Source organism: Anabrus simplex, chromosome 2 (genome assembly GCF_040414725.1).
Source record: "Anabrus simplex isolate iqAnaSimp1 chromosome 2, ASM4041472v1, whole genome shotgun sequence".
NCBI classification, from domain to species: domain Eukaryota; kingdom Metazoa; phylum Arthropoda; class Insecta; order Orthoptera; family Tettigoniidae; genus Anabrus; species Anabrus simplex.
Window position 1 is genome coordinate 853,019,806 of NC_090266.1, and position 16,130 is coordinate 853,035,935.

At 38.7% G+C, this 16,130-nt stretch overlaps 1 protein-coding gene across 1 annotated transcript in view; it reads left to right on the forward strand.

Moving 5' to 3' along the window:
• Nucleotides 1-16,130, forward strand: part of Epac (Exchange protein directly activated by cAMP) — a gene marked incomplete at its 5' end in the record, with an annotated part of 226,736 nt that overhangs the window by 120,161 nt on the left and 90,445 nt on the right. Inside the window, 2 exons of the mRNA XM_067140072.2 lie at nucleotides 2,466-2,660; nucleotides 13,281-13,419. Coding sequence (XP_066996173.1) covers nucleotides 2,466-2,660; nucleotides 13,281-13,419 — 334 coding nt within the window. The remainder of the gene's footprint in view (nucleotides 1-2,465; nucleotides 2,661-13,280; nucleotides 13,420-16,130) is intronic.

Sequence of the window (16,130 nt, forward strand, 5' to 3'; positions counted from 1 at the left end):
CCCAGACTTTCTTCAGGATCAATCTCAGTCTGTACTTCTGAGTTGCTCTCAGCCCTGTGATATGGACTTTCTTGTTTTTCCAGAATATGAACAGGTGGTTGGTCGATCTGCTGGGAGACAATCTTGCCTCATATCTATAGAAAGCCACCCTCCTTTTTCTGTCACACTCAGAGAGCCTCTATATCAGGCAGTAGAGCGCTGAAGTTTTGATATCTCTGGTATTCCGCAGCTGCAAGTACCAGGCCTAGGATCTCTCAGAAAATATTTCTCTTTCCAACATCCAGTTCATCATTCAAGTCTTTTCTATTTAGTGACAGACACCCCATGACATAGAGGGCTTCCAGGCAGATGACTGCTGTGTAATGTGTCAGCTTCAGATTTTGTGACAAGCATCACTTCTGCAATTGTTTTGGTTCTGTCGATGGTCCAGTTCCTGCTTGTAAACTCATGCAGTGATTTGTTTATAATTGATATAATATTTTGAATTTTACAGTCACTAATAGTCAAAATATCTTTCATTTGGTAACTTTAAAGTAAATCCATTTCTTTTACTTCAATAATTCTGGTGTAATAGGGGGCCACTTCACATAAACTCATCAGACAAAAAATTAGTCGCCCTACTGGGCACGTACAGACAGATTGTTAAGCCTGTACAGATGGCGCAGCGAATGAGTCCGGTGCTCAACCGCATGTGCACTGCTTCTATGTGACCATAAGGCAACAGAGATCAGTCAGATATTGATGTTTAAAGTGGACAGTGTACGTCAACATGGGTAGATATAAGGATGTGACAGAGTGGCAAAAAGGGGCAATCGTGTTTGACTATGCCCATGGACATATGGTGTGTGAAGTTTCTGGATTTGTCATTGTTTCACAGTAGACTATTCAATGTGTCTACAAGCAGTGGTGTATTACACATGGCCACAAAACACGAAATTAGGATTGTGGTCGGAAAGAGATTCTGACTGAGAGGGATCGGAGACACATTTCAAGGTTTGTAAATCAAAATCACTTCCAAACCCGACAGGAATTGCTGCAGTCAGTGAATGAAGGTCCATCCAAACTGGTTAGTGAGAGAGCATTGCAACGGGAACTGCATGCAGTGAACATTTGAAGTCGGTCACCTCGCTAGCAGCCATTGCTCACACAGGCGCATAAAGCTGCACATTTTCAACGGGCTAGAAATCATTGAATGTGGTCAGTAGCTGACCGGCGAAATGTAATGTGGTCTGACGAACCATGTTTTTGCCTTTATTCCAATGATGCACATTGTCAAGTGCACCGAAGGCCAAATGAAGCATTTCATCCTAGGAGTTTGCAAGGTCAGATTCAAGTCAGAGGTGGGTCTGTGATATTTTGGGGGTGTTTTTCATATCATGGATTGGGTCCGTTCACTGAGATGACCACTAACATGAACCAGCATGTTTATTTAAATATTCTGGAAGATCAGGTGTTGCCTTTCAGTCAACAAAAGCAATATGAGTATGCTATTGACACTCCGATTTTTCAAGATGTCAACAGCAAAGTTCATCGGGCTGGATGCAAATGTGACTGGTTTTACAAACACTCCCCCACCCTATTACATCTCGATTGGCCTGCAAAAACATCTCACATGAACCCCATTGAAACTCTGTGGGACTTGTTGGAACAGCGGGTAAAACGCCGACATCAGCATCCCCCCAATTTGGTGAAATTGCACAATCAAATCCTCAGCAAATGGCTTAACCTGAATGCAACATACCTGCACAACCTTGTGGACACACTTCCTAACTGAATCCAGGTGGTTATCAAGTCCAGAGACAGAGTTACATAGTATTAAATGATGCTTGTAATTATTTCTTCAGGGATGACTAATTTGTTTGTCTGGTGAGCTTAATTTCAGTCATTTTGTATTATCATTTTCATTTCATTCTTTAAGTTTGTCTGTCATGAAATAATGCTTTTAAAAAAATTGTGGATGAAGACTATTTTAGGTTTTGCTGTAAATACCAAATGTTGCCTTTTGATATAATTTTGTTAATAATAATCTCTTCATACCATTTTCCAGATTGTAGCATAAATATGTTCATTAATACATGAAGAAATGTTTGGGAAATCAGTTCCTTAACACTTTTACCTCTTCCAACTGTGTTTAAAGGTTAATATTAATATTTCACTGATTACTCTTCAATTGTAGACTGAAAATCACTATTTTTCATTTTATACCTTTGCTAGGGTTCCTTTGCTTCTGTAAATAGAAAGTATCTCAAAGCATAGACCTTTATCTATATAACATCTATAAATAGTTACAGGAAAGCTAACATTGCTGACCTAAACTTGCCACATCTTTTGTCATGTATGGCTAGTGAATTACTGTCATGTAGTGGACAGGTTACATATGTTGTTTCAAATAGAAAGAACTACTAAATGTAATTAACATTGTAGCAAAGCAGTGTAAGAATTGAAGGATCTCGCTGTTCAAACAGGTACACAGTAATGGGTGGTACTCCACAGAAAATGATGGAGCACCTTCTGGAAACAAGGCTTGATGGGCGAGGTGGTACTGGAGGGGTTGGTGGTCGTGATGTTCCGATACATTCTGACCACTTCCTGGAAGACTTCCTGCTAACACACATTGTCTTTATGCCAGTCCGTCAACTAGTCACAGAACTTGCAAGGCAATATCCTTTCCTATGAACAAAAATGTAGAAATTAGATTATGTTTGACTGATGTTCTAATTTTTAGTGTATAAACTATCATGTTATGTTATATTCCAGTGTATAGTATTATGAGAAAGTTAATCTAATATTAGTGGTTTATTTCCAAGTAACTAATTTTATGATTCTCAAAGTAAGAAATTTAACTGATATTTAAGTGACATATGTGGGAGAGAAACAAGAGGAGATTTCACAGTGACTTTAAACTACTCCATTAGAATATTAATCTTCATCTTCTAGTTTTATTGTTCACTATAATCCATCCAATTTTAAATATTATTAAAGTCAACTTTTTTAATGAAAAATGTTCAGTAAGTAGGGATTTTTCCCCAAAATTTTAAAAGGAAAATTGAGGTGTGGCCAGTGTGTGGTAATTTCCTTTACACAAATAAATACAGTACTGTTACCGACTAAATACTACTCTAAAGACAAAAACTATCTAGAAATTAACAAGAAATGAAAATGATTCCACTAGTGATTTTGATGGTAATAATACCTGCAGTAATTTTGTGTGGTTATTGATAGCCTGGAGTAGCCCCTGTAAGACTGATCCTCAGATGGAGCATCAGAAATAGGAGACAAGGATAAACATGAAAATACAAAAGACAGACCAGAACAGTATCCACATCTTCAGATAAATAGGCTCTCTCCTCATTGGTCTCAGTTCTTAGTCCCCAATGCACTAGTTTTCGCTTCCCAGTTTCATCAGGAGGACAAGCATCAGCACTCATTGAGAGGCCACCTTAAGAGTTGGGAGTTGTTCCCTCTTTCCAAGCTGACCTGTCATGTGTTTATCCTATTTTGAATTTCCTTTCATGTTCCCATCTTTCTGTACATTTGTTGAATACAAGGGACTACTTAAAAATAAAATAACACGTCCTGACTGACTGACTGACTGACTGACTGACTGACTGACTGACTGACTGACTGACTGACTGACTGACTGACTGACCGACTGACTGACTGACTGACTGACTGACTGACTGACTGACTGACTGACTGCTCATCATCGCTGAGCCAAATCTACTGGACATTTAAAAAAATTACATTTTTGGGATACATTTATTTTACAGTGTAAGTGCTCACTAAGGTAGGATTCAGGGATATTCTGTTACTAAGGGGGTAAAAATGGGGATTAATTTTTAAAATGAGTATCTATATCTCTAAAACTTAACAGTTTAAATACATGAAAATTGGTATTTGGAATCTCCTTTAAAAATAAAGAAACATGTTTTTCCTTCTTGGTTTTGTAAACTCCAGTTAAAGGAGTAAAAAGAAGTTTAAAAAGGGTTGAAATCTTTTTAAGAGGGTACTTATATCTCAAATGCTGAAGATCTGTACAGAACTGAAAAAAGCGGGTAAACTTTTAAAATGAGTATACATAGAGTATACCTCAAAAACATGACAAATTAAGGCCATGGCTGCTTCCTTCCCACTCCTAGCCCTTTCTTGTCCCATCGTCGCCATAAGACCTACCGGTATCTGTGTCAGAGCGACGTAAAGCAACTAGCAAAAAAAAAAAAAAAAAAAAAAAAAAAAAAAAAAAAAAAAAAAAAAAAAAACAAATGACATGTTAGAGACATAAACATTGGTACTTGAAATCTCCTTTACATAAGGAAATACATATTTTTGGTTTTGGAAAATCTACTTAGGTGGCTGGGCAGAGGGAGGTGAAAAGAAGTGAAGTGTTGAATTTATTTTATGAGTATACTTACTGTATACTGTATATCAAAACTGACGATGTTACAAACATGAAAATTGGTATTTGGAATGTCCTTTAAAAATGAATAAACACATATTTTTGTTTTCGGAATGTCCACTGAATGACGGGGGGGGGGGAATTAAGTGAATAAGTTGAATTATTTTCATGAGGACACCTATATCTAAAAAACTGAAGATGTTAGAGGCACGAAAACTGCTATTTCATATCTCCTTTAAATATAAAGAAACACATTTTATTAGGGAAATTCACTGAAGGGGGCAAGAAAAATTGAAAAATCAGGTGAATTTTTAAAATGAGTGTATCTAAAGTATATCTTGTAAACATTAAATGTTACAGACATGAAAATTGGTATTTGAAATCTCCTAAAAAGGTAAAGAAATGTGTATTTTTTGTTTTCTGAAAATCCACTTATGGGGATACTTATATCTCAAAAACTGGAGATGTAACAGGCATAGAAATTGGTATTTGGAATCTCCTTTATAAATAAAGAAACACATATTTTTTTTAATTTTTTTTTTAACTTGAGAGAGGACTGTTTCTCATATGTACAGTTCAATGTCGCATGTTCCAGAACTAGCTGCGACAGTAGTCTAGTCATCTTAGCCCCAAAAGGCAATACCACAAACATGGTTTACAAAGATATACTGGAGTAAATGAAACTCAATATTTCAGTGAGTTTTTATACTTTAGGTATTTTCAGATAATGTCTTAGTGCAATACTGAGGAACTAATACAATTATCAAACTACAAAATCCATGGGAGCAAAACCGCAGGTAACAGCTAGTAGCTCATATTTGTTCAATGTGCTAAAAACTTTCTAATCAGAGGCCTAAGATCAAATTAAACATCTCATTGTACATATTCTAATTTATGGTCTTATGTCCTTTATGGTTATATTCATGTAAATTCATAATGTATTCTCAAAGGAACTGAGTGCTTGAATTTCACATATAGTGACCACCAAACAAGAGTTTATGGCAAACACAAGCAATAACAATATAAATGGTCTGTTATTGGACATTATAAATTTTACAGCTAACTCATACTTGGTTGCCAGCGTTTCGCCCTCCTGTGCTAGGGTGGGCTCATCAGCTGGTACCTAGCACACCTACCAATACGCTGACTAGTGCATACAGTGGAGGCAACTGCGTAGGCTAACTGGAGCCACTGGCAGTGCCAATGCACTAAGAGACTTTGTCTTATTACCAAAAATTGATGCCTGTTTGGCCATCAGATGAAATAGATGTTGATTCCCATAGGGAATCTGAAATATTTGTCCTGAATGAGTAAATTTATAATACCAATATAAATGGTCCGTTATTGGACATTATAAATTTAGGAAAATTTTGGAAAATTTAGGAAAATTTATAATGTCCAATAATGGACCATTTATATTGGTATTATAAATTTACTCATTCAGGACAAATATTTCAGATTCCCTATGGGAATCAACATCTATATCAAACTCAAGCAAAGCGCATATAGGAAGCTGACAGGATGGGCAGGCTATCTTACCCCTCTCAGCACTTAAGTGGGCGAGATACCACACTCCTTCGGACACTCCCGGCACTAAAAGCCATACGCCATTTCATTTTTACCACACTCCTGTGCTAAATGGCTAGATGGTTTACGAGGGCTAATCTGCAGTCTGGCTTGCATACCTTCAAGTTTTTTGTTAGTTAAGACCCCTTGTTTTATAATGACTTTCCTATTCAAGACATCCAATAGTGCAACTCTTTTCAAACAGAGCACAAACATATGCTTTTGATGGTGTAGAACATTCTGGAAATTGTTTGCAATTCTTCTGCACTCATCTATCATATGATTTCCATTTAAAAGGTATATTTCAACAATAAACACTTGTTGCTCAATGGTGTACTCAACCGTGATGGATAATTGTTACTACGTAATTTATAATTATAATAACTGAGTAAGGCAAGTAAATCACGTGTCTCACTAATACAGGTAAAGAGCTCTACTAACAACCGAGCCTTACAGGACAGAGGATGGGGCAAGGAAGCTTCTGACTTCCTCCAGGTAGCTTCTTTCTCATCCCTTAAGTTGTGTATGAGCTCGCTATGTGCTCCTCGCTTGAGATCACCATAAATTCTTGTTTAATGGTCACTGTTTTAATACACTGGCGGAAAATAAAATCCAAACACCAAGAAGACACTAGTTTAGAGGAATGCAATTTAGGCAAAGCAATTGTCTAAGTAACATATTTATTTGGTTAAAATGTCCAGGTCACAGGTTCTATTATGCATGAGAAGACATGAGACATGGTGATACATTATAAACTGCTGTCGTCACCAAGCTTTTGAATGGAAGCATGCAAACATGAATGAATTGTGTCAACAGGTCATTTTGTGGGATGGAGTTCCACACCTGTTGCACTTCATCAGTCAAATCAACAACGGATAATGCTGGTACTGGATGACGCTAGATTTGTCGTCCCATAATGTCCCATAAATGCTCAATGGGTGAAAGGGTCGGTGATTTTGCTATCCAAAGCAACTGGTCAACACTCCGTAGAGCATGTTGAGTGACATCAGTGGTATGAGGACGAGCATCATCCTGTTGAAAAACCCTCCCTTAAATATTGCGAATGAATGGCAGCACAACCAGTTCAGTCAGTAGTCTGACGTACAAATCCCCTATCAAGGTCCTTGAGATAATGACGAGAGTGCTCCTGCTGTCAAAGAAAATAGCTCCCCAGACCATGACTCCTGGTGTAGGTCCAGTGTGTTGATGCCGCAGACAGCTTGGTTCCATGAACTCACCTGGCTTCCTTCTTACCAACCTACGGCTAATACTGGCACCAAACCAGAAATAGCTCTCATATGAGAACACAACAGATCTCTACTCTGCCCTCCAATGAACTCTAGCTTGACACCACTGAAGTTGCAGATGACAGTGATTCGGAGTTAGTGGTATGAACGCTAGAGGATGTCTAGCTCAGAGCTGTCCCTCAAGTAATCGATTTGTTACAGTTCGCTGTCACTCTGGCACCAACTGAAGCTCTAGTGACTGCTGCACATGCAATACAATCCACCACAGAGATGCAGCCAATATAGCACTCTTTTCTCTTATGCAGTGGCCCGTTTGCAGCCAGAGCCCAGTCTTCTTGAGACAGTGCCTTCCCATCAACATTGTTGCTAACACCGATGCACTGTGGATATGTTCTTGCCAAGTCTTTCCGCAGTATCGAAGGAAAGAAATTCCACTTTCCTGTGGCCGTATTACAGGGCCTTGTTCAATCTCAGTAAGCTGCTGATACTGCCTGCTTTGTTTCTTTGAAGGCATGCTTGACTCACACTTATCTCACAACGTCAACACCGGACAATGACTAACGCTCACAAAGTGTACAGCACATATTTAAAACAAGCGTGCTTTGCAAGGTTATAGTGGCGCTACTAGTACCATTCTTCATCAACTAGCAGCAAAAGTTCAGAACACCTTACATTTTCTAGCGCTACGCATCCAGGCGCGATTGCACTGTCATTTGTTTCTCTCTCGCTCGCTTCTCGCGAAGGACTTGATCGTGCGGTGGACAGAGCTGCCAACTGTTCATATAAAGAACTAGTCCTAGTGCAGCGGTGCTACTTTTATTTACGAATCTCATTAGTGCAGCGGCGCTACTTTTATTTATGAATCTCGTGACAAAGCCATTGGTCTGGATTGGTTAGGCCATTGGTCTGGATGAAGCAAAGGGGGTCTGGGGGCGTAAGCCCCCAGGATAGAAGCCGCGAAGCGGCCCTAGGCCTCTAGTATCCCGCGTGACAAAGCCATTGGTCTGGATTGGTTAGACCATTGGTCTGGATCAAGCAAAGGGGGCCTGGGGGCGTAAGCCCCCAGGTTAGAAGCCGCGAAGCAGCCTTAGGCCTCTAGTATCCCGCGTGACGAAGCCATTGGTCTGGATTGGTTAGGCCATTGGTCAGTGACAAAGCCATTGGTCTGGATTGGTTAGACCATTGGTCAGTGACAAAGCCATTGGTCTGGACTGGTTAGACCATTGGTCTGGATCAAGCAAAGGGGGTCTGGGGGCGTAAGCCCCCAGGTTAGAAGCCGCGAAGCGGCCCTAGGCCTCTAGTATCCCGCGTGACAAAGCCATTGGTCTGGATTGGTTAGACCATTGGTCAGTGACAAAGCCATTGGGCCTGGGGGCGTCCAGGTTAGAAGCCGCGAAGCGGCCCTAGGCCTCTAGTATTCCGTGTGACACCTCCATTGGTCTGGGCAGTTGTGTATTTCTTGTGCGCGGGTTGGTAACGGAATTCACTTACTTCATTGCTAGGAGTGACGTCATATCCCATAGCGTCTCACCCAATGGAAATGCTGGTACGTAGTTAGGCGATGGACTATGGCACGTGATAACTTCTATTAGGTTATAAAAGCAAAATTATTTCTGGGGGATGGTGGGCGGGTTCATAACTGTCGCAGTGAACACACCGCTCCTCCACAAGGTATTCCACTTAAGATTTCCAACATATTATATCCTTATCATGCTATAAAAGTAATGTAAATCTTACTGAATTTCTACCCAACTAGCATGCAAATTTGAATAGGCATCATCTTTCAGATGTGCAAACATGCCTCCCGAGTTTCGTTTATCTACTACAACTCCTTCTCGTTGTTGGGATTTCATTTTCTGCCAGTGTAGATTAAAGAGTTTACCTACTTTAGGAGCAGTTGTAAGACAACACTGAAAAGTTTTACTTTGACATAGTAGTAATAATAAGTTGGTTGAAGCACAATCAGTTACAACATCAGAATATCTAAAATCTCCCTTATTTTGAGGTTTTTAAAAAATTATTTTTACTTTTCCTAAATGCAAAGGCTGAGATGAATATTTCAGACAGTAGAGCTTTTCCATGCATCATATGCGTTCTTTTTGCTAATGTTAGACAAAAGTTTATGTTGACAATACTGTTAATTAATCCTTGATACGGTAATATGTACATCCATCATGTGGAAACTAAAATCAGGACCTGGAATTATTAACATATTCTCCTTACTTCATTTGTACAGTAACTGATTATCCATGAATGACTTCTTACTCCGAAGTATGGTATATGGTAGGGGGCGGCCTGATAGCCGAATTATGTGGTCATTGGCTTCTCACCAAGAAAGTCACAGTTAAAATCCCAACTAATGTATGGGGTATCGCTGAAGTGAAACGTTTTCTTCTTTGAAATTTCATGTCAAACTAGAGAGTCTCATTGCCTGGGATCATGAATCCAACAGTCATGTGAAACTACAAGCCTTCCCCCTCTGCAAGTACACCAAGTAAAATTAGTCCAGCATTTACATAAAGATTTGACATTTTTATTTAAGGCAGTTCAAAGCAAGTATTTTTAGGATATTTTTACAAGTGTACCATATATTTTGGATGTCCTAAATAGAAAGGAACTAAATACAAAAGAGAGTTCAATAAATAATAAATAAGCATAATTTATCCTAGTTTTGGTGCAGTGACTTAGTTGCTGGCTTTCTACAGGGAGGACCTAGCTTCAAATTCTGATTTTGGTGGGAATTTTCAACTGAAAAATTACATTGTATTAGGAATGATATCCAGCCTTAAATCGCTGGCCAAAACCGAACATGGCCAAAGTTGGCTCCAGCAATCCAAGAAATAACTGGCATAAGCTGAGGAAAGTAACATAAATGCTGCCATAACTTAGCCATGTAGAGAGTGTTGTAGGATATGGAGTTTCATAACTCACTTTATAACATAGAATGAAAGAAAAACATGGTCCTTGATGGTGACAAAAAATCATGAGTAGTAAATCTGAATAGTTGGTATCGTGCAAGCACATCTTCATTCAGTCTTTAAAGTACCAGTATTGCTTTACTGCAGCATGTATGGATTTCTTCCCATGGGCGAGCTCCCTACTCGTTCGCTGCGTGCGGGATGGGAACGTCCAGCACGTGCGTGTGCGTGTGCGTGTGCGTGTGCGTGTGCGTGTGCGTGTGCGTGTGCGTGTGCGTGTGCGTGCGCATGTGCGTGCGCGTGTGTGTGCGTGTGAAATATTTGCCCCAATTTGTTCTTTTGAATTCCAACTTTATTTTTCATATTGTGATCTTTCCTACATTTAAAAACACCACTCAAACTTATTCATTTACTAATGTCATTCCACATCGTCTTTTGACTGACAGAGGGGCAACAGCAGTTCTACATTCATTTGGTATCACTCCTTCATGCAAAACAGTAATCAAATAAGTACTTCAGATATGGCACTATATTCAATCCATTACCTTTATTATATCCCTAGAAATCTTATAAATTCTAGCTGCTTTTCTAGTTTTCAACTTTTGCATCTTATTGTAAATATCTTTGTTGTTATAAGTAAATTCCAATACTTCATTATTATTATTTGTCACTTCCTCTACCTGTACATTATCCTTGTAACCAACAATCTTTACATACTGCTGAGTGAATATTTCTGTCTTCTGTAAATCCTTGCATATACGCTGCCCTTGTTCGTAAATGATTCCTGAAATGTCCTTTTTGCTACCTGCTTCTGTCAAAATACTTACCCACCATTTTTCACTAAAATTTGTATGACTTACAATTATGCTTGCCATTGTGTTATAAGTTCCTTCCATTTCTCCTAACTTCCACAGCCATTTCTAGCACTATTTCTCTCCAACCTTCACCTCCCTCTTAGTCTCTTTACTTCTGTGTTATAGTATAATGGATCTTTACCAATCCCTGAAATGAAAACCCACAGCCTGTTTCCAGTCATTTGACCGGGTCAGGAATGGAATGAATGAAGCCCCCATCTAGTGGCGAGGGCAAGAATTGTGCCGGCTGCCGAAGCCTGTCCCACTCCTCTGGGGCAGTGATTAATGAATGACATATGAAAAGAAATGATATTGAAGTGTGTTGCTGGAATGAAATATGACAGGAAAAACTAGAGTACCTGGAGAAAAAAAAAATGTCCCGACTCTGCTTTGTCCAGCACAAATTTCACATGGAGTGACTGGGATTTGAACCACGGAACCAAGTTGTGAGAGGCCGGCGCACTGCCACCTGAGCCACGGAAGCTATCTTTACCAATCCTTACCACCTTTAAAGGTCGGTATGTCTGATGACTCAGTTGTATTTCAGCTGTTTCCAAGTGCGTGTATTTTCTTTCTTAGTTCTGTAATTACCCTAGTCTTAAAAGGTGTGTGTTTTATAATGTATATGTGTTAAGTTAGTCAGCTGATGAAGTTCAAATATTTTTAGGAAAGATTCCTTGGTGAAGATGTTCCAAGTCATAAAACAGTCCATAATCTTTACGATATTTATAATGAATTTATAATGAATTTAAAACTCTGCTGCCTAAGAAACCAAAAAGAGCAGCATAGGGTTCTCACTAAAAAAGAAATTAGATAACATGGGTCATCGTTTTGAAAATTCCCCTAAAAGATCACTTTATCGTCTTGCACGACTAGTGGGAAATTCATATGGGTCCATGCAGAATGCTACTAAATTATTACACTTAAAGCCATATAGAATAACTGTAGCACACGTTCTTCAACCAGATGATCCTGTGCATGGGTCCGCATTTTATGAGTGGAATCTGGAATATGTATACAATGGAGAAACAGACCCGTGTTTACTATTCTTCTCGGACGAGGCCTGGTTGCACCTCCATGGCTTTGTGTGCATACAAAACAATTGTTACTGCAATGCTGTTAAACCTGACATCATACATGGTGCCTCTCCACAATGCGAAAATCTGTGTATGGTGTGCCACCAACAGTGAAAGAATTGTAACACCAATTTCATGGTCGATTCTGTTACTTATGTGAGTACCCTATCAACCCCCTTTTCTTTTTCCAACAGGAGTCTGTGACTGTTCACATTGCAAATAATTCTGTGAGAAAAATTCACAAAGTGATTCTACAGAACAGAGTTATTAGTAGGGATTTGTGGTCCCCTTGGTTCCCCAGTTAATCTGCCTGAAATCATAATCCTGGGGATGAATTAAAAAATGTTGTGTATGATATGAGCCCATATATTATGCAAAAACTGAAACAAAATATTCATCAGAAAATTGCTGGGATTCCTCAATTTGAACTGCAGTGAGTGATGAATAATTTCCTAATGAAATACCAAAAATGTATGGAGTATGAAGGCAGGCAGTTTCAACACTTCTGTTCATAATTTGGTAAGTAATGAACTTAAAATTGTTTGTGCTAGCATTGTATGGTTTACCTTTCCACTACCTACCGTGATCCGCCTACAGGAAACAAGTGCTCGCTCACCCATAGTAAAGGCACTTCATGCTGGAGTAAAGCATATCTGATGTTGTGTATGATATGAGCCCATATATTATGCAAAAACTGAAACAAAATATTCATCAGAAAATTGCTGGGATTCCTCAATTTGAACTGCAGTGAGTGATGAATAATTTCCTAATGAAATACCAAAAATGTATGGAGTATGAAGGCAGGCAGTTTCAACACTTCTGTTCATAATTTGGTAAGTAATGAACTTAAAATTGTTTGTGCTAGCATTGTATGGTTTACCTTATCACTACCTACCGTGATCCGCCTACAGGAAACAAGTGCTCGCTCACCCATAGTAAAGGCACTTCATGCTGGAGTAAAGCATATCTGATCACCCTGTATTTTCAATATTTGAAAACTCTGTTATGACTAAGAACTCAAGCAATACAGGAATTGGAATAGATAGTTCTAATTCAGAGATAATTTTTAAATTTAGAATATTCAAGTTGTATTGGTAGTTTCTTTGTCTTTTACCTTCATTGTGTTCGCTCATCCTTAGCCAAGATTAATTACTGGTATTTTGCTACAAACATCTGCGTGCTTCACCGTCATATATATGTGTATTCCTTAACAACCTTTGCACCTACCGAATGGATTCTCCAACCCAAGACCGTGATTTCATCCTGGCCTGCAAACGTCGTGTGGTACAATTTGTACATCGATGGGTGATAGCAGTTCGGTATCCAATATTCGATGATCCACACTCCAAAGAATTCCTCGAGGTAAATTATATTTATCTTAATTAGTGGAAGTAATGTGTTTAAGAAATTTACATACTTACAGGCATCGTCAGTGATGGTGGGTCAATATTAATAAATGCAGGATCGTCTGCCTGCTGCAAGGAGTGGGGGTTACCATAAGCAGTGCATTCCTTTCCTCATACAATGGTAGACAAGTTATTCTGTAACTAGCAGAGCTCAAGTGCTTTTACGAGTTGACAGGGGTCAAATGTTTGGTATATAGGAGACGCATGAAAACTAGAGACCATCTAGAGATGGGTAGAATGCATTATTTATTTTCCTTTACTGATGTTTAAATAATAGTATTTATTATTTGATTATATCATTTGAAAATCTTATGCACACTAAAATCAGTATTAAAAATACAATTTTCTCTGTTTGAAAATATTTACATTGGAAAATTCTTAGGTAAAATTCATATTTATATCCATTATGAAGATGGTACATGACTTTATTTTTGTTTGAACAGTTGAAGTTCTTAAAAATTTTACTTTCATACAACTTATGGACTATAAAATCACCTAAACCCACAAAGAAATATCAAAGGAGAGATATGTAATTTATTCTGCATTGTTTAAAATGAACTGTAAGCATTGTGTATTTAATATAAATTACCGTATTCTCAAAACCTAAACCCCTACATAACCTATCTGCCACTATCGCCACTATGCTTGTAGCATTCACAGAAAACATGTCAGTGCACCTTGTATACCCTTTGAACTTATGCATTGCTTTGTTTTTAGTGACTTACCATCGCTGATGATGGCTGTATATACATAGAATTTCCTCAAAACTTGTTATACCTTGCAGTGTTCAGTTTGGAAGTCTCTGTGAATGAAATAGGTAACTTCATAATCTTCTATTCCTCAATGCCTCTTACCATAAAATTAATAAGGGGAGTTGGAACACTACAAATCAAAAGTACCAGTGTTCAGGCCCCGATTTCAAGTAGTTAGAGCCCTTTTGTGCCTCAAGTCTACAAGCAGGTTTTACACTGCAGTCTTCAGATAACTGCCTCAACGATTGTCATATTTCTTCACAACCTTTTACCAAAGCTCTGATAGCATCTGCTTTTGCAGACCATCTGGTTTCTGATAAAGAGTTTAGCACTGGCGTACTGTTTTTTGCCAAGAATTGCTTCAAAATATTCCACCTGTACGTTGACAGAAAAAAGTAATTATACAACTCCTGGACAAAGCCAAAGAAAACTACTGTGGCAGTGCAGCATTTTGTGGCAGCTGAACCAACAAGATTTAAAGAATGTGCTGCACCGGGCGAGTTGGCCGTGCAGTTAGAGGCGCGCGGCTGTGAGCTTGCATCCGGAAGATAGTGGGTTCGAATCCCACTGTCGGCAGCCCTGAAGATGGTTTTCCGTGGTTTCCCATTTTCACCCCAGGCAAATGCTGGGGATGTACCTTAATTAAGGCCATGGCCGCTTCTTTCCAACTCCTAGGCCTTTCCTATCCCATCGTCGCCATAAAACCTACAGTATCTGTGTCGGTGCGACGTAAAGCCACTAGCAAAAAAAATATGTATTCAGCAAGGGGACTTCACTGCTTTATTCGGGCCTGAAGACCTGAGTAAGCTCCTGACATATTGGAAGCATTATCATAACTTTGGCCCCTACAATTCTTGATGTTGATTTCAAAACTCTCAAGACATTTACCATATTTCCCGATGTGCTGGGCAAGTAAAGGGTCATATTCATTGATTAACTCGAAGTATCCAAGATATAAACCATCTGAAGTTGATCCAAAATCCTCATTGTCTCCTTGGAGAGGTATCTAGGCCTTGTAAGTCTTCTCGTATAAAGTTAAATGGGACCAATGACACAAGTCGAAGGTTCTGTTAAGTCATCTTGGCATTCCGATTACGAGGTTGGAGTTGAAGGAGTCAAAGTAAAGAACTTTCCCATTTTAGGCACTTTCTTAAGTAGTTCAAGTTCCTCACTCTGCTTTTCAGTAGCGCATTTTTTGTATTCAGCACCACTTAACTTCTTACTCATGGTTAAATACTGCAAAACATGTGAGAATTACATGAGACAATGAGTTATCAGGTGTAACAAATTGATGACTACTGATAAATATAAATAAAATCATGAATAAAAATATATAAATAAAATTACTCAACAACTTAATAAAATTAATAAGCATAATTATCCGAAATGTCCGTAGTATGGGCGCCAGAGTTCACCAGAATGGATCCCTCGAATATAGATAAGAGCATGATAAACTATATCCCAGGGCGTGTACATAATGCTGCGTACTGGTACATCTGCTGCAGGCCTTACCTAACCTCCTGAAAACGACTAATTAGGTAGGAACTGCACCTAGGTTCATCAATAACACTGATTCTAAAATAGCTAACTATATTCTTAACAAATTCCGTGCATGAGCACCTCATCAACATACAACATTATACATATAATACACACATAAAATATTGCTGGAAGACTCCATATTTACAACAACAACAATAATGCAAACCGTGGGAAAACGAAAGCGAGAACTAAGCTACCATTTGTAGATAGTCCGATGAACAATGTACATGTATGAAGATAAATACCCTTCACTGTCTCTATATCAATTCGACTTACCGATTCTCATAATCGGCAGTTGTCACATCACACAGATACTGTACCTTGTACTACTGTGTTCACATATTTTAACACTTGTTGTAAAGATATATACACA